This window comes from Emys orbicularis, chromosome 19 (genome assembly GCF_028017835.1).
Source record: "Emys orbicularis isolate rEmyOrb1 chromosome 19, rEmyOrb1.hap1, whole genome shotgun sequence".
Lineage (NCBI taxonomy): Eukaryota > Metazoa > Chordata > Testudines > Emydidae > Emys > Emys orbicularis.
In genome coordinates, this window is record NC_088701.1 from 2,080,581 (window position 1) to 2,098,579 (window position 17,999).

At 68.0% G+C, this 17,999-nt stretch overlaps 1 protein-coding gene across 1 annotated transcript in view; it reads right to left on the minus strand.

Annotated features, from left to right (window-relative positions):
- Positions 1–17,999, minus strand: part of DOCK6 (dedicator of cytokinesis 6) — a 49,401-nt gene that overhangs the window by 25,550 nt on the left and 5,852 nt on the right. Inside the window, exons 2-15 of the mRNA XM_065419614.1 lie at positions 16,758–16,848; positions 14,838–15,013; positions 13,886–13,954; positions 13,129–13,240; positions 12,714–12,926; positions 11,078–11,163; positions 10,476–10,542; positions 8,753–8,902; positions 8,504–8,584; positions 7,521–7,677; positions 5,734–5,858; positions 5,367–5,460; positions 4,683–4,845; positions 608–725 (exon numbers count right to left, since the gene is read on the minus strand). Of these exons, the coding sequence (XP_065275686.1) occupies positions 608–725; positions 4,683–4,845; positions 5,367–5,460; positions 5,734–5,858; positions 7,521–7,677; positions 8,504–8,584; positions 8,753–8,902; positions 10,476–10,542; positions 11,078–11,163; positions 12,714–12,926; positions 13,129–13,240; positions 13,886–13,954; positions 14,838–15,013; positions 16,758–16,848 (1,702 nt within the window). The remainder of the gene's footprint in view (positions 1–607; positions 726–4,682; positions 4,846–5,366; positions 5,461–5,733; positions 5,859–7,520; positions 7,678–8,503; positions 8,585–8,752; positions 8,903–10,475; positions 10,543–11,077; positions 11,164–12,713; positions 12,927–13,128; positions 13,241–13,885; positions 13,955–14,837; positions 15,014–16,757; positions 16,849–17,999) is intronic.

The window sequence follows — 17,999 nt, forward strand, 5'->3', positions numbered from 1 at the left end:
CATCGCCGAGCTGGGGGCCCCCCCACCTGATCTCGGGGCTGATGTGAAGCATGTCGAAGGGCCCTGAGTTTACAGGCAACGCGTGCCCCCCCCCCCCCGAAGCGTTTTTGGGGTGTCTCAGGCCGGGCAGCCCAGAGGGGGCAAAACTCTCCAGCCAGGCCCCTGAAATCCGAGATCAGGTTGAAAATCCCGAGATGGGCTGGAGGCTGCGGCTCGGTGAAGCCCTGAGAAGAGCGGGTTCCTGTTGGCGCCGCGGGCCCAGCACCCCCAGGGTACCCCGTCCCTCCCGCCCCTGGGCTGCTGCTTTGATGTAGGGCCAGGGCCCCCCAGCCTCTTGCTCGGCCAGACTCTGCTTCCGGGCTGCAAGCAGGGAGGGGCGGTGCCAGCGCTCAGCGGCGGGAGCCAGCCCCATCTCAGCTTCACCCCATGATCTGTGGCCCTTTCTCGGCTCCATTTCCGCTGCCCCCGAACCGGGCTGGGGGCAGGTGTGTCAGGCCGACGCCGGTCGCGTCCCTCGGGGACGGGCGGTTTCCCCATCGGCACAGACACCCGGCCGTGCCCTGCTGGCTGTCGCTCCGGGGAGCTTGGGGCTGGGACCGACACTCACCGGCAGGGCCTGGCTGGGGTCCTCGCCCGCCATGAACTGCACCTTCACGGTGATGTTGCGCACCGAGCCCTGGCGGCTGCTGAAGTTCAGGCTCTGGGGGTAGACGTAGAGCAGGTTCCTGGGGGGGCGGGAGAGAGACACGCAGGGGGTCAGTGGGGGGGGGAGCGGGGGCGCGGCCACGCCCATTCACACCGCTGCGGGCTGGGACAGGGTCCTGCCTCCCAGAGGCCTGCGGGGGAGAGCAGCGGCCCCATTGCAGGGAGGGAAACCGAGGCACCCAGAGGGGAAGGGGCTTGGTGCCAAGGCAGAGGAGAGAACCCAGGCGTCCTAGCTCCCCGGCTGTGCAGTGGTGCCTCCTGACCTCCGCCCGCACGTGGCTGCCCGCTGGTGACCCTGATGGAACGGATCACGAGGCCGCTCCGGGGCGGCCAGGCAGCTGGGCAGGCCAAGAGCCAACGGGCAGCAGGGAGCCAGGAGTGTGGGGGAGGGGGATGAAAAGGGGGGGGGATTTGGTTTGAGACCCCCCCCAGCTCAGGTGCCCTCCCCTGCTACCCTGCACTGGACTGGACTGACCCAGATCCTGTCTCAGCTGGAACCCCAGTCTGGGAGGGGAGCGGGAGGGGGAACTGGGAGCCAGGACTCCTGGGTTCTCTCCCCGACTCCGGGAGGGGGGCGATGTCTAGTGGTTAGAGGGGGGTGGGGGGCTGGGAGCCAGGACTCCTGGGTTCTCTCCCCAGCTCCGGGAGGGGGGCGGTGTCTAGTGGCTAGAGGGGGGTTGGGGGCTGGGAGCCAGGACTCCTGGGTCTCTCCCTGGCTCCGGGAGGGGGGCGGTGTCTAGTGGCTAGAGGGGGGTTGGGGGCTGGGAGCCAGGACTCCTGGGTCTCTCCCTGGCTCCGGGAGGGGAGCAGGGTCTAGCCGTGTCTCAGGAGCTCTGCGTTTGCCCGCTGGGGCTCTGCCCCCCGCCCGGCTGCAGGGATCTGAGGAGCACGAGCAGGCTCCGCTATTAACCCCTCGCTGCCCGCCACTGCCTCTCTGACGCAATCCCCTTTCGCAACTGCCCTGCCCCAGCCAGGGGCTCCGTGCCCCAGGGCAGCCATCAGGACAGGGCGCTGGACCCGCGCCAGCTGCCAAAGTCTGCTGGCACTGGAGCCCGGGGGGCGGGGAGGAGATGCTCACCAGACACCCAATGCCCTGCCCCACACCTCCCCCCACCCCCAGGCCCATATAAGGCCGTCTCCTGCCCTCCGGCGCCCGAGCGATGCTGAGCCTGGCGCTGCTGCTGGCCCTGCTGCCCCCTGGTGCGGCCCGGCCCCCCCCGGGGGTGGCCCCGCAGGACGAGGTGGACATCCTGGTCTATGGGGTGCTGCAGTTCAGCCAGGCGCTGCACGAGACCTATGGCACCATGGGGCAGCGGCTGGAGCAGGCCGGGCGCCGGCTCGGGCGCTGCCAGCTCCTGCTGGGGGCCCTGCAGCGCCAGGCGCGCCAGGCCCGGCAGGCCGTGGAGGAGCTGCGCGGGGCAGTGGAGGGGCTCAAGGTACCCACCTGGGGGAAGTAGGGGAGGGGGGGTTGGGAGCCAGGACGCCTGGGTTCTATTCCTGGCTCTGGCACTTCCTCAGCTTTAACCCTCGAGGTTCACCTCTGCGCCTCAGTTTCCCCAGCTGTCCGGCAGGGGGTGATGGTTTAGAGTCTGCAAACCCTACGGGAGGCGGGTGAGCCCGCCGGATCCTGGCCCTGGGGCTAAGAGGATTTGGGGGCATCTCCCTGGCAGGGGCCAGGTGTCTATTAACCCCCAAGTCTCCGGCTTCATCTGCCCAACTGAGGGCTCACCCAGCCCCTCGCCATCAGCCCCGAGGGCAGGGCAGGATTACCAGCCCCAGATGGGGAAACCGAGGCACGGGGCAGGATGCTTTTGGTGCTCTCCCCCCTTGTAGTACCCCGGGGCCGAGCCCCCCCAGCCCCGGCTCAGTCACCCCACAGCTCTGCTCTCCTCCCCGCCAGGCCGAGGAGACGGCGCTGCGGCTACAGACCCACAGCACGGCCCAGGTCTTCCAGGCAACGCTAGCGGGGCGCCTCCTGCTGGCAGAGCGGGTGCAGGAGCTGGAGGACACGCTGGCCGGCCTGGCGGGGAGGGGCCCCCGGCATGGGGCCACGGAGCTGGCTGCTCTCAAGGTAACGGACGCGCCTGGGCCCCGGGAATTCCTGGCTCCAAACGCTGCCCTGACCCCCCCTCGCTCTGGGCCCGGGCGTGAGACACCCCTAAACCCAGCCCCGGCCCGGCCTGCGCCGCCACCACTGCTGCCAGCAGGGGGAGCTCTGAACCGCAGGCTCAACTCTCCCCCGGGGGCTCAGCACGGCCCCATCACGGGGGGGGGGGAGCGACCCCCGCTGGGATCTGGGCCCCAACAGTGGGCTCCTGGGCCCCCAGCTCCGGGGCGATGGGGGGAGGCAGCCCCCGGGGAGGGGGCAGAGGGGTAACACAAGGGGGGCTGGGGAGAGAGCAGCTGGAGGGGGAGGGGGAGCAAAGGGTCACCTGGCACGTGCCCCACACACGGGGGGACCCCCTCCCAGGTGCGTCTGAACCCCGCCTCTCCCCAGACGCACGTGGAGCAGCAGAACCTCACCCTCCGGGCCCTGGCGGACGCGGCCCAGCAGCAGCAGCAGCAAGCGGCCAGGCAGGCGGAGCAGCTGGCTCGGCTCCGGGAGCAGGCAAGGCCCCCGCGGGGGGGGGAGGGGGAGCTCGGCTCGGGCGAGCATGGGGGGCACAGCCGCTACCCACGGGGAAACTGAGGCAGAGAGGGCCTAGCAGAGCTGGGATTAGAACCAGGTGCCCCGTGGCCATCGCACTAGCCGCTAGCCCATGTTGCCCACGATCCCCAGCTCTCAGGCACAACCCCCCCGCCCCCGGCCTCTGCAGCCAGGGGGCCTGAGCCTGGGTCTGTCCGAAGCCCGGGCGGGGTCGGCTCCTTTGGGTGCTGCCCGCGGGGGCAGGGCCCAGGTGGTCTCCCTGCAAAGCCAGTCGGTCCCCCCCAGGATGCCGATCGCTGCCCAGCCCCCGCCTGCTCTCAGCTGCCCGCTCCCCCCCGGCAGGTGGAGGCTCGCGCCGGCGCCAGGACGTGAGCGGGCCCCACGGGACGGCTGAGGAAAACCACACGGAGCCGCCCCGCCACGAGGGGACCCCGGCTCCAGGGGCCACTGCGACGAGGGGCCGGGCAGCGCGGGCCGGGCCGCTGGACCTGGGAGGACCCCCGGCTCCCGAGGGACAGACACGCCTCACAAGGGCTCCGTCACCGAGCGCTGGAGCCTCCCCCCCCCCCCCAATCTCTCCTGGGAAATAAATGAACCCGGGGGCAGGGGGGAGCTGCCCTCCTCCTGGGGCTTATTGGAGAGAAAGTGACTCTGGCTTCTATCGGGGCATTGGGGAAAAGCTCCCCCCCGCACACACCCAACACAGCCCTGCCGGTGCCCCTCACTCCTGACCTGCAGCCCCCGCTATCCCAGCCCTGCCCCCCCACCGGTACCCCTCAACTCCCGACCCGCAGCCCCCGCTATCCCACTCCTGTCCCCCCCCACTCTCCCGGTACCCCTCACTCCCGACCCGCAGCCCCTGTTAGCCCAGCCCTGCCCCCCCCACTCTGCCAGTGCCCCTCACTCCCGACCCGCAGCCCCCTGCAAACCCAGCCCTGGGTCCCCAGCTCCACCAGAGCCCCTCACTCCTGACCCAGAGCCCCTGCTATCCCAGCCCTGCCCCCCACACTCTGCCAGTGCCCCTCACTCCCGACCTGCAGCCCCCACTATCCCAACCCCAGCTCCCCACACCCCATCTTTGTTGTTGCCCTTCAGGACCAAAGGTCAGACTAACCCCCCAAGTCACATTTTCCCGGTGCACTCGGGGCTCAGGGCTGGTAGCCAGCCCCCCTCGCCGTCCCAGGGGTCCCAGCAGACGCGCCCGGCCCCGTGGATCAGCAAAGCGCCCATCTGATAGCCGATGATGCAGTGCCCGGGCGTCGCTGCGCGGCCAGTGACTCCCTGGGAGAGGGCAGCGGCGCCCACGGGTACCCACTTGGCTGACACCCACCTGTAGGTGGTGTGGGGGACATAGACTTCCTGGGCCGGGAACTCCAGGATCTCCTTGGTGGGCCGCACCCGGGGGTCCGGGTAGGGCTTGACGCGCAGCAGCTCCGGGGAGAGGCAGTAGTGGGGGCTCTCGGGCGCCGGCGAGATGTCCACCTTGAGCTGAGCTGGGGAGAGGAGGCGACGGGCCGTGAGGATCTCAGCGCTATGGGGCAGAGCCCCACGGCCAGAGCCGGCCCGGTGGCTGATGGGAAGGGAGGGCCGCGGCTACGCTACCACACCGGACTAAGCCCAGGGGCTGGTGGGAAGGGGCTCGAGGAAGACGTCAACAGGGGATGGCGCTGGGCGCCTGGCCCAGGGCAGGGAGAAGGTGGGACCTGGGAGGGGGTGGAGCTTGGGGGTACATGGGGCGGGGCTTGGAACTCCCCTCCCCCAGGGCTGCCGGAGGCTCCTTTGGCCTCGATGTAGGTTAGAGCAGCCGTGAGGGATACCCTGGGTGCAGCAGCCCCTGTGCGTGTGGCTTTGCGGCTGCCCCCGGGGCCCTGCCCCCTGAAGGGGGCATAGTCAGCTTCCCTGGGGGGTCTAACTGCTGCATACGGGCCCCTAACCCCCCCAACGCCCCCACGGTACACAGAGCCCGGCGGTGCCCAGCGGCCCCCACCGCCCGCGCCGTCCCCGCCAGCCGCACCTGTGATGGGCCGCAGCCGGCGCAGCAGCGAGGACGGACGCCTCATGTCCGCCAGGAACTTGTACAGGTCCTCGGCGCTCAGACGGTCGCCTTCCTGCTGGGCCGGGCGGGCGTTAGAGCAGAGGGGCTGCGGCGTCTGGCCCCGCCCCCAAAGCAAACACCCCCCATGGCCCCAGGTGCCCCAAGCCCCGCCCCCAAACCACATACCCTCTGTAGCCCCGCCCCCAAACCAAATGCAGCCCATCACACCCAAAGCAGCTCTGCCCCCCAAGAACCCTAAATGCTGCCTCCATCCACGCCGAGCCCCACCCATACTAAAAGCAAAGCACACCCCCCCCCCGCGCCAGCAGGGGGCGCCGCCCGTTACCTGTTTGAAGAAGTTGGTGACGGTGAGGGTGGCGGGGCGGAAGCTGGCGAAGCTGCACACCTCCTCCCCGGCGCTCATGCGCTCCAGCGTCCTCCGCTTGCGCTCGTTCCAGGTGCCCCGGCGCTCTGCCGGGGAGGGGGGAGGGGAGTGGTCACCCCGGGCAAGGTGGGCTCCCGGCGGGCGGGCCCAGCAAAGCCCCATGGGCCGCGCCAACCAGAGACGCGCCCGGCTCCACTGGGCCTGCCGGCCACCCAGGGAGAAGCCCGGCAGCACCCAGCCTCTTCCCTGGGTGGCCCCCAGCTGAGCTGGACGACGAAGGATTTTTTTGCAGCCACCTCTGGGGTGGGAGGCAGCAGCTGCCAAAACAACCACTGGCAAGAAACCTGCGGCCCACTGTACCCGCGGGCGGGGGGGAGGGGGCTGGGGGGGGGGCGGTCAGCACTCGGACGCGGGTAACAGGAACTGTTCACCGCCAGCAGCAGCCAGGACCTGGCTTTAGATCAAAACCTCCTGCAGCACAGCGCCCCCTAGCGCCGCCCTGGGGCCAGCCCTGCCTGCCAGGGGAGAGCCCCCTGCTGCCCCCCGCCCTGCCCCCTGCAGCACAGTGCCCCCTAGCGCCGCCCTGGGGCCAGCACTGACTGACCGGGGAGAGCCCCCTGCTGCCCCCCGCCCGCTCCCTGCAGCACAGCGCCCCCTAGCGCCGCCCTGGGGCCAGCACTGACTGACCGGGGAGAGCCCCCTGCTGCCCCCCGCCCCGCTCCCTGCCTCACAGCGCCCCCTAGCGCCGCCCTGGGGCCAGCATTGACTGCCGGGGGAGAGCCCCCTGCTGCCCCCCGCCCGCTCCCTGCAGCACAGCGCCCCCTAGCGCCGCCCTGTGGCCAGCCCTGCCTGCCAGGGGAGAGCCCCCTGCTGCCCCCCGCCCTGCCCCCTGCAGCACAGCGCCTCCTAGTGCCGCCCTGGGGTCAGCACTGACTGCCAGGGGAGAGCGCCCCCTGCTGAGCCCCCCGCCCGCTCCCTGCAGCCCAGCGCCCCCTAGCGCCGCCCTGGGGCCAGCACTGACTGCCAGGGGAGAGCCCCCTGCTGCCCCCCGCCCCGCTCCCTGCCTCACAGCGCCCCCTAGCGCCGCCCTGGGGCCAGCACTGACTGCCGGGGGAGAGCCCCCTGCTGCCCCCCGCCCGCTCCCTGCAGCACAGCGCCCCCTAGCGCCGCCCTGGGGCCAGCCCTGCCTGCCAGGGGAGAGCCCCCTGCTGCCCCCCGCCCTGCCCCCTGCAGCACAGTGCCCCCTAGCGCCGCCCTGGGGCCAGCACTGACTGACCGGGGAGAGCCCCCTGCTGCCCCCCGCCCTGCCCGCTGCAGCACAGCGCCCCCTAGCGCCGCACTGGGGTCAGCACTGACTGCCAGGGGAGAGCGCCCCCTGCTGAGCCCCCCGCCCGCTCCCTGCAGTACAGCGCCCCCTAGCGCCGCCCTGGGGCCAGCACTGACTGCCAGGGGAGAGCGCCCCCTGCTGAGCCCCCCGCCCGCTCCCTGCAGGACAGCGCCCCCTAGCGCCGCCCTGGGGCCAGCACTGACTGCCAGGGGAGAGCGCCCCCTGCTGCCCCCCGCCCTGCCCGCTGCAGCACAGCGCCCCCTAGTGCCCCCTGGGGCCAGCACAGGTCCAGAGGGCAGAACGCCCCCACCCAGCCCCGCAGCGCTGTGGGGAACGTCGCTCCGCGGAGGGAACGTGCTCAGGAGGCCGAGCCCCCGGTGGCGGAAGCCAGAGGCCGTGCCCGCGCTCCCAGCCGGCTCACCGCTCTCGGCGTCGGCGGGGTCGCGCTCCAGGGACCCGGCGGTGCTGACGATGTTCAGGAGGTGGATGGCCGTCCAGGCGAAGGGCATGCGGTACCGGCCCAGGCGGCTGCAGAACTGCTCCGCCGCCCCGCGCAGCTTCTCCAGCTTCTCCTTGTTCTGGGGGCAGGGGCGGGCACGGAGTCACCCCGGCTCCCCCAGACCGTGCCGCCTGGGCTATGGGGAACTGCACTGCTGCTGTCAGAGTGGGGGGGCTGGGAGCCAGGACTCCCTGGGAGGGGAGCGGTGCTAAGTGGTTAGAGTGGGAGTGGGGGGCTGGGAGCCAGGACTCCTGGGTTCTCTCCCCGGCTCTGGGAGGGGAGTGGGGTCTAGTGGTTAGAGCCGGGGTGGTTGGGAGTCAGGACTCCTGGGTTCTATCCCCGGCTCTGGGAGGGGAGTAGGGTCTAGTGGTTAGAGCCGGGGTGGTTGGGAGTCAGGACTCCTGGGTTCTCTCCCTGGCTCTGGGAGGGGAGTAGGGTCTAGTGGTTAGAGCCGGGGTGGTTGGGAGTCAGGACTCCTGGGTTCTCTCCCCGGCTCTGGGAGGGGAGTAGGGTCTAGTGGTTAGAGCCGGGGTGGTTGGGAGTCAGGACTCCTGGGTTCTCTCCCCGGCTCTGGGAGGGGAGTAGGGTCTAGTGGTTAGAGCCGGGGTGGTTGGGAGTCAGGACTCCTGGGTTCTATCCCCGGCTCTGGGAGGGGAGTAGGGTCTAGTGGTTAGAGCCGGGGTGGTTGGGAGTCAGGACTCCTGGGTTCTCTCCCCGGCTCTGGGAGGGGAGTAGGGTCTAGTGGTTAGAGCCGGGGTGGTTGGGAGTCAGGACTCCTGGGTTCTATCCCTGGCTCTGGGAGGGCAGTGGGGTCTAGAGGTTAAAGCAGGGAACAGGGGGCAGCTGGGACCCAGGCGAGCCGCCCTGCGGACAGGGCTGGGGCTGGGTCCGGGGGCTGCGCGTACCTTGGCTGCGTCCGTCTCCTTCATGACCATGTAGGGCTCACAGCAGTCCCCGATGTCCCCCTGCTGCAGCACCTTCTCCAGCTGGGGGGGAAGAGAAGAGAGTGACCACTGGGGAGGGGAGTGGGGGCCAGTGCTTAGAGCGGGGGGGGGCTGGGAGCCAGGACTCCTGGGTTCCACCCCCAGCTCTCGGAAGGGAGTGAGGTCTAGTGGTTAGAGCCGCATGGGCGCTTGGGCCACGCCCCCCCTCACCTTGATGACCAGGAAGATGTCAGGGGAGGGGTGGGTTATGGAGAAGATGGCGGACCGCGCCAGCGTGGAGATGGCGGGGTGGCCTCCGGGTGCCCGCAGCAGCCCCTTCACCTGATCCGAGTTGAGGTCGAAGTAGAAGTTCTCGGAGATCTAGGGACAGAGCAAAGGTGAGAGCAGGAGACAGCGCCACTATGTGGGCGGGCCTAGGCCCCGCCCCTCAGCCCCGCCCCCTGGTGAGTACGGGCCCAGGCCCCGTCCCTCACCCTGCATACCTGCCCCCTGGTCAGTACAGGCCAGGGACATGCCCCTCGCCCCGCATCCCTGCCCCCTGGTCAGTACGGCTGGACCCTGCCCCTCGCCCCTCAGCCCCGCCCCCTGGTCAGTACGGGCCCGGGCCCCGTCCCTCACCCCGCATCCCTGCCCCCTGGTCAGTACAGGCCCGGGCCCCGCCCCTTGCCCCGTATCCCCGCCCCCTGGTCAGTACGGCCCAGGCCCCACCCCTTGCCCCGCATCCACGCCCACTGGTCAGTACGGCCCAGGCCCCATCCCTCGCCCCACATCCCCGCCCCCTGGTCAGTACAGGCCAGGGACATTCCCCTCGCCCTGCATCCCCGCCCCGGGTCAGTGCGGCCCGGGCCCCGCCCCTCGCCCCGCATCCCCGCCCCCTGGTCAGTATGGGCCCGGGCCCTGCCCCTCGCCCCACATCCCTGCCCCCTGGTCAGTACAGGCCAGGGACATTCCCCTCGCCCCGCATCCCTGCCCCCTGGTCAGTACAGGCCAGGGACATTCCCCTCGCCCTGCATCCCCGCCCCGGGTCAGTGCGGCCCGGGCCCCGCCCCTCGCCCCACATCCCCGCCCCCTGGTCAGTATGGGCCCGGCCCTGCCCCTCGCCCCACATCCCTGCCCCCTGGTCAGTACAGGCCAGGGACATTCCCCTCGCCCCACATCCCTGCCCCCTGGTCAGTACGCCCCTCGCCCTGCATCCCCGCCCCGGGTCAGTGCGGCCCGGGCCCTGCCCCTCGCCCCGCATCCCTGCCCCCTGGTCAGTACGGCCCAGGCCCCGCCCCTTGCCCCGCATCCCTGCCCCCTGGTCAGTACGGCCCGGGCCCCGCCCCTCGCATCCCTGCCCCCTGGTCAGTACAGGCCAGGGACATTCCCCTCACCCCCGCCCTCTGGTCAGTACGCCCCTCGCCCTACATCCCTGCCCCCGGTCAGTATGGCCTGGGCCCCGCCCCTCGCATCCCTGTCCCCTGGTCAGTACAGCCCGGGCCCCGCATCCCCGACCCCTGGTCAGTACGGGTCCTGGCCCCACCCCTTGCCCTGCATCCCAGCCCCCCGTCAGTATGGCCCAGGCCACGCCCCTCACCCCACATTCCCGTTCCCTTGTCAGCAGGGCCCTGACCACGCCCCGTGCCCTTCATCCTGCCCCCTGGACAGTATGGCCCAGGCCACCCCCTCAGCCCTGCCCCCTCATCAGTACGGCCCAGCCCACACCCCTCACCCTGCATCCCTGCCCCTCTGCCCAGTAGGTACAGACCCAGCCAGGACATGCCCCTCACCCTGTGTCCTTGCCCCCACTTTCAGGTAGTATGGCCCAGGACACGCCCCTCGCCTCATATCCCCGCCCACCCATCCGGTCAGTACAGCCAAGGACATGCCCCTCACCCGGGGCCCCCGCCCCCTGGCCTGGCACATGCCCCGATGGGGCGGGGCGATCGGGTACCTTTTTCTTTTCCTTGATGTCATACAGGGCAAGGGTCCCGAAGATGGGCTCAATCTCGATCTCAAACCTGATGCCGGAGAGATGGTGAGCGCGTCAGGGCCCTTCGGGGGGAGCGATAGCCCCCCCACCAGCCACCGCCCCCAGCCCCACACCCCTCGGCACTCAGGGGCCAGCTCGGGGGGAATGGGGTCTAGTGGTTAGAGCGGGGGGGGCGAGGGGGAGACTGGGAGCCAGGATTCCTGGGTTCTATTCCTGGATCTGCCACTGACTCACTGGGCTGCCATGGCCAAGCCCTGCCCCCAGTGCCTCAGTTTCCCCTCTAAAAGACATCACTGCCCCCACATGCCCCCCCGAGGTTCTAGGGATGAGTAGGGCTCAGCATGGATGTCCAAGGCTGAGCTGTTTGCCCTCACAGCCAGGCCACCCTCCTCCTCCCATTCCCCGAGGGGAGACGGAAGACAGGGGACACACACACACAACCCCGCTGGACTGGCCCAGCCCCCAGGGCAGTTCGCTTGGCTCTGTTAGGTGCCTCCCCACAGCGAGGATGGAAATGCTGCCTCTCCCCGGCCCCGTCGCTGCGATGATGGGGGGCGACTTACTTGAGAGAAAGACACTTCACCAGGATCCGCTGGCCGAAGTGCTCCTGGGGGACCTCGGGCAGGCTGCAGCGCTCCACCGCCTCATCCTGCCGGCCGGGGGAGCAGCGGTGAGAGCGGCCCGAACCCAGCGCCCGCCCGGCACCCCCCAGCCTGCCCCACGCGGCCACCCAGACCCTGCCTTTATACCCACTGCACGGGCAGGCCCTGCACAGGCACCGGGGCTCTATTCCCGGCTCTGCCACTGACCTCAGCTCTGTGCCTCAGTTTCCCCCCCCCCCGGGTATGTTTAGACTGGGAGCTCTTGGGGCTGTGATGTTATTGACATGAACTGTGACCGTATAGATCATTGTTGCAACCACTGTTATATATTTGCAGCAAGTATCATACAAAGGTTGTCGTGTGAGGTGTCTATACAGAGGTTATGATTTGCTGGTTATGATGATGCTGTGTGTGTGTGTGTGTGTGTGTCATTTGTGCAGTTTATTGGCTCTGTACTTGTATCTCAATGTGTTTGATTCTAGGTAGCCTCAGTGAAGCATCTGGTCGGCTTCTTGAGAAGGGACAATTCTCAGGAAGTGCCCAGTCAAGAAACACTTAACGGACGATGGACTTTGGGAGACGCCAATCCACATCTGAGCTTTCCTGGGAACCTTCAAACTAACATGGAAACAATGGCGTCGGCCTGTAAAGAACTGAGTCATGCACGGACATGTGACTTGCCCATGTGACTCCAGACTCCATCTTGCGGCTGTGATTTTCCACAGTAAGAATGGAAGGGTCCTTCCATGGGCAGAGGATATAAAAGGCCCTGAAAACTCCTGCATCTTGTCTTCGCTCCTGCTTCTGACCTCTGGAGGAACCTTGCTGCAAACTGAAGCTCTGAACAAAGGACTGAAGGACCTGTCCCAGCTGGGGATGTTCCAGAGACTTGATTTGAACCTGCAGTTTATTCCATCACTGCTACAAGCCTGAACCAGGAACTCTGCCATCACTGTATGTCATTGATTCCATGTAACCAATTCTAACTCTCATCTATATTTCTTTCTTTTTATGAATAAACCTTTAGATTTTAGATTCTAAAGGATTGGCAACAGCGTGATTTGTGGGTAAGATCTGATTTGTATATTGACCTGGGTCTGGGGCTTGGTCCTTTGGGATCGAGAGAACCTTTTTCTTTTACTGGGGTATTGGTTTTCATAACCATTCGTCCCCATAACGAGTGGCACTGGTGGGGATACTGGGAAACTGGAGTGTCTGAGGGAATTGCTTGTGTGACTTGTGGTTCGCCAGTGGGGTGAGACCGAAGTCCTCTCTGGCTGGCTGGTTTGGTGCCTTAGAAGTGGAGAAACCCCAGCCTGGGGCTGTAACTGCCCGGCTATCAGCGATTTGTCCTGAATTGATACTCTCAGAAGTGTCCCACCAAAGGCAGCATCGTTACATCCCGGCTCTGCCACTCACTCAGCTCTGTGCCTCAGTTTCCTCTCCCCTAGGAGCTCTTGGGGCAGGGCCCAGCCCAATGGTGGGCCCTGATTTCGCTTGGGGCATTGGGGTGCCACATTAACACACCTAGGAAAGGGGACCAGGCCCGTTCCCCGTGGCTCACACGGGCGCCCGGGGGGGGGGACGGGACGCTCACCTCATCGGGGGCAGGGAAGAGGGCCAGGAGCTCCGGGTGCCGGTTCTCCTTGCGCAGCTCCTCGTTACACCGGTCGAGCTCCTCCATGGCCGTGTGCTCCAACAGGGCGGGCAGCAGCGGGTCGGCCACCGAGTTCTTCAGGTCGAAGACGCTGGACGCCCAGCTGCCCCGGGGCGTGTCGTCCAGGGAGGGCGAGCGGCGCTTCAGCTCCTCCTGGGGGGGGTGGAGGGGTGAGGGGGGTGTCCTCCCACCACACCCCCGGCCCAGCCCCCCCAACGCGCCCCTCTACCCCAATGTCCCTCCAGCCCAGCCCCCCCTCCTGCAGAGCCAGATGATACCACTGACCCAGCCACGGATCCCCCCAACTGGGGCCACGCTCTGCCCGGGGGCATCCTCCCTCGCCCCCTGGCCTCACCGGCTCCTCTGCGGCCTCGTCCAGCTCGAAGACCTGCCGGGGCAGCCCCCTTTGTCTCTGGCGCTGCCGCTCGGCCGTGTTGGGGCTGTACATGGTGCTGAGACGCTGGTACCTGCGGGCACGGGGAGCCTTGGTCACACCCCACTGGGGGAGGGGTACATCACAGGGGAGGGGGGACAGAACCAGCTGTGGGGCTCGTCTGTGCCATATTGCCACCCGTGCCCTCTGACACGCCCGGATCAGCCCAGCCCAGGTAGAGAGGGGCGGGGCCCCGGCTCAGAGCACAGGAGTGGGCGCCAGGAACTAACCACCCTGCTCTGTGCCTCGGTTTCCCCATCTGTAAAACAGAGGGTGGCGCCCCCTCCTTCCAAGGATTCAGCTGCTGTGTAACCCGGGCTGACGGACGGACAGATGGGCAGAAGACAAACAGCCCATTGTCCCCTGGCCAAGCCTCCGGTCACGCCCGGCTCCGGAACACGCAGCAGAGCCGGGCTGGGCTGACAGAGCCCCGGGCACCAGGAGGAACAAGGTCCCTTTCTCCAAGGACTGAGCGGATCCGGAAGCCCACAGCGGGCGGCTGGTTCCGGTACAGCTCCGGGCAACCCAGCCATGCGCCAGCGAGCTGGGCCCATCCCCCTGGCCTCCCGCCAAGCACGGAGCGGGCCAGCGATTTCAGCCTGCAGGAGAGAGGACGGGAGACATGCTCGAGGTTCGCCCTGCCCCCTCCGACCGGCCGCGGGGCGCTCCGCCAACTTACTTCCTCCGCACCACCAGCCAGTCCTCCGTGTAGACCTGCACCGCGTCCCGCACCCGGGCATCCAGCTTCCTGGCGGGAGGGAAGCACACAGGGCTCGCCTCTGAATCAGCGGGTGGAGGGAAGAGGGCAGGGGACGCTCGGGCAGCGGGCACACAGCAACCCCGCGGCCTTCAGAACAGCCAGGACACCTGGGTTCCCTCTTCCTGGCTCTGCTGCTGGCCGGCTGGGTGACCTTGAGCAAGTCACTCTGCCGGCATTAAATTAACTAATTATAACTCTCTAATTAAGCCTCGTCACAGGCCCCAAGGAGCATTATCCCAGCCACGTGCCCAGGCCGGGGGAGGGGGACCTGCAGTGCCAAATGCCCCATCTCAAAGAGCCCCCTTGTGCAGCAGAGGACGGGGCTGTGCCAGGCACAGGGTGTGCATGGCAAGGGGGCGAGACAGAGAGAGGGTAGGGGGTGATCACGGGGCTGGGAGCCGAGAATTCATGAGCTCTGATGCCTCGAGTCCCCGCCCCCATCCAGTCTGTATAGCCCAGGCCACACCCCTTATCCTGTGTCCTTGCCCCTGTCCAGTCTGTATAGCCCAGGCCACGCCCCTTATCCTGAGTCCCACGCCCTGTCCAGTCTATATAGTCCAGGCCACGCCCCTTATCCTGAGTCCCACGCCCCGTCCAGTCTATATAGCCCAGGCCACGCCCCTTAAGCTGAGTCCCCGCCTCCCCAGTCTGGTCAGTCCCCCTGTTGCCTCAGTTTCCCCATGGGGAGGACAAAATGCCCCAAGATGTAGGACCCTGTGCTAGACGCGCTGCCCCCTGCTGGTGGCTGGGCAGTACTGAGACGCTAACCCGCATTGCCCCATCCGGGCTGGGGGTCTCTTGCAGCACCACACAGGGCCAGGTCCCACCCCTCTCCCACCGTTCAGTAGCAAGCCCCAGCCCAGGCACCCACCCCTCGTCGGGCACCCCCGGTTCCAGCGTGCGGCATTCCCGCGGTTCCCGGACCACCTCCACATCATCGGCGGGGAACTCGATCAGGTCACGGAGTGGGCCAGGCTCCAGCTCGGGGGGGTGGGCAGCCAGATACTCCTCGAAGTCCACCGGCTCCACCACCTCCGTCAGCGGCACCTGCGGGGACAGACCGGTCAGCACAGGGCTGCTCTCCGCAAACCCTACCCACCACTGCCCCCTGCTGGTCGCTGGAGCAGGGACGACCCCTGTGTGGACCCCCCAGGATGAGACAGGCTGCGCTCCCCACAGCGGTGGGATAAGCTAAGGGTTAGAGCAGGAGGCTGGGAGCCAGGACTCCTGGGTTCTATCCCCGGCTCTGGGAGGGGAGTGGGGTCCCGTGATTGGAGCAGGAGACTCAGGACTCCTGGGTTCCTTTGCCAACTCGGGGTGCGATCTGGGGTACCATATCAGTGCCTGTCTTTTTAACGAACCTTGACTGAGCGGGGAGAGCGCCCCCTGCTGAGCTCCTGGCAGCCCGGCGCAGCTGAGAGAGAGTCAGGATCGACTGGGTCTAGAGCGCCCCCTAGCGAACCCCCAGCATCGCTCCTGCAGCCCCCCAGCTCCCCCGCCAGGTATCCTCCCAGCCTGGCCACCGAGAGGCAGCAGGAAACCAGGCAGCTGCCGACACGTGGCTGGCCAAGGGGGCTCTCTCAAGGCTCCCGGGCTGGGTGGGGGCCGCGCCGGCTGACGGGAGGGGGCACGGGTAGCACAAGCCATCTGTGCCGGAGGAAATCGCAGCGCCGACCTGCCCACGAGCGCCTGCCGGGCCGGCACTGACCGGGCAGGAAACCAAAACCACACGGGAAAGGGAAGGGGAAACCAACGCGGTTAGATCTAAAGCGCACCGCAACCCTCCCCCTTGGCGCCTGGTCCCACGGGGCTCACGGAGGCCGATGCCAATGCTCCGGCCCTGAGCCTGCCAGCAGATGGAAACGCCCCGTTCTCCATGGCATGCCCCCCGCAGCGCAGCTCCCCTGCTCTAACCACTAGCCCCCCACTCCCCTCCCAGAGCTGGGTAGAGAACCCAGGAGTCCTGGCTCCAAGCCCCCCCTGCTCTAACCACTAGCCCCCCACTCCCCTCCCAGAGCTGGGTAGAGAACCCAGGAGTCCTGGCTCCCAGCCCCCCTGCTCTAACCACTAGCCCCCCACTTACCTCCCAGAGCTGGGTAGAGAACCCAGGAGTCCTGGCTCTCAGCCCCCCCCCCATTCTAACCACTAGCCCCCACTCCCCTGCCTAAGCTCCGCGGGTTTGCTGCTCAGAAAGGCGGCAGCCGCAGGACAAGAGGCAGCGCGGGAGAGGGGCCTGGAGACAGCTGTGGAGGAGGAGACCGTGCCGTCCGCCTCCCTGCACGGGCCCCTCGCTGAGCCCCCGCGGGACCCCAGGGTCCCGGAGCCGAATGGAGAAGGGACGACGGGGAACAAGGGCAGCTGTGGGGAATTGTGTGGCTGGCTCCCCGCCCAGGTGGAGGGGGCCCACCAGCCCCCCCGTGCCTCGCCACGGCCCCATGTCTAGCAGGGGCCACGAGCCGGCTCCAGCCGTGACTCCCAGCCCTCGGCGGCGCCAGCTCGGGCAGGCGGGCGCTGCCTTTCCACACCGAGGTGGCAGGTTCGATGCCTGCTGCCACCCCCACACCCCCCCCCGAGCCCAGAGTGGTGGGCGGGGCCTCCAAGCAGGCAGGCGAGATGGGCACGGGAAGGGCGGGGCCAAGGGGGTGGAGTCCTGGGACGTTCCCATGATGCTTAGGGAAGAGCCAATGGCAGGAGCCGGCGCTAACGTTCCCCAAGGTGGCTCTGTCCCCCTCTAGTGGCCGGACCCAGGCGGTGCCAGGGGTGGAGGGGGGCAGGGCGCTGGGGTACTCACCAACTGCTGGGACCCGCTGCGCTTCTTGGAGAGCTGGGGGGACCCGCCGTGCTCCCGCGACACCTGCTTCCGCACCTCGGCGGCCACCGTCCTGCAAGAGACACGGGTCAGGGGCCAGAGCGCCCTGGGCAGAGGGGGGCTGGGGGCACCCACGCCGCCTCGGCACATGCAGCCGCACAGGAACAGAACCCAGGAGTCCTTCCTGTCCCCCAGGCCTCTGGTCTAACCGCTAGGTCACACTCCTGCTCAGAACAGAACCCAGGAGTCCAGGCTCCCAGCCCCCCTCTGTGCCCGGCTGCAGATTAGCTCAAACACACACAGCTGAGCCGGAGGAACGCACTCCCAGCCCCACGCCAGCAGCTGCTGCCCCCAGCCCCTCCCACCCCGCCCCCCATCACAGCCTCAGCTGGGCCCCCGGCAGGCTCTGAGCTCCCCTCCACGGATCACCCCAAGGCCTGGGGGGCCCGGGGGAGCCTCCTTGCTGCACCGCAGCGTTTGGGTTTTAATTCCCCTTCTCTCAGCGATGCGCACTGAGGACGCCAGGGCTCTGCCACTGACTCCTTGTGTGACCTTGGGTAAGTCACTGTGCTGCCCCGTACCTCAGTTTCCCCACCCACAACATGCAGACAATGATCCTTCCATTTTTCTCTCACTGGGTTAGGGACTGTCCCTCGCTTGGTCTGTGCAGCGCCTGGCACGACGGGGCCCTGATCTCGGCTGGGGGCTGGGCAGCGCCCGGCACGACGGGTCCCTGATCTCAGCCAGGGGCTGGGCAGCGCTCGGCATGATGGGGGCCCCCGATATCGGTGAGGGTTCTTACGCGCTCTACTAGTAAGGGAGCTGGCAGGAAACAGCGGGCCTGGGTTTAGTAGATTTGCCAGCTCTCTCCAAAGGTGGTCACCATCACCCCCATTTCAGAGATGGAGAAACTGAGGCACAGAGCGGGGAAGGGGCTTGCCCCAGGGCACCCAGCAGGCCTAGAACCCAGGAGTTCTGTGTCCCTGGCACAAGTGTTCTGGAAGCAGGGACCCTCTCCCGCACTGGCTTTAGCCCCCCGTCCCGGGAGGGGGGCCCCCGGATTCCTTCCAGCTCAGGGCTGTGCCTCCTAGAAGCCAACATGTGCCCCGGAGTCAGCCCAGCTGGGGTGAGGTCAGCCCTGGCCCCCGCTCAAGTTCCCGGGGGGGGCACGCCATGATGAGCAGACGTCCCCCCCCCTTGCAGACAGGCACTGCTGGGCACGTG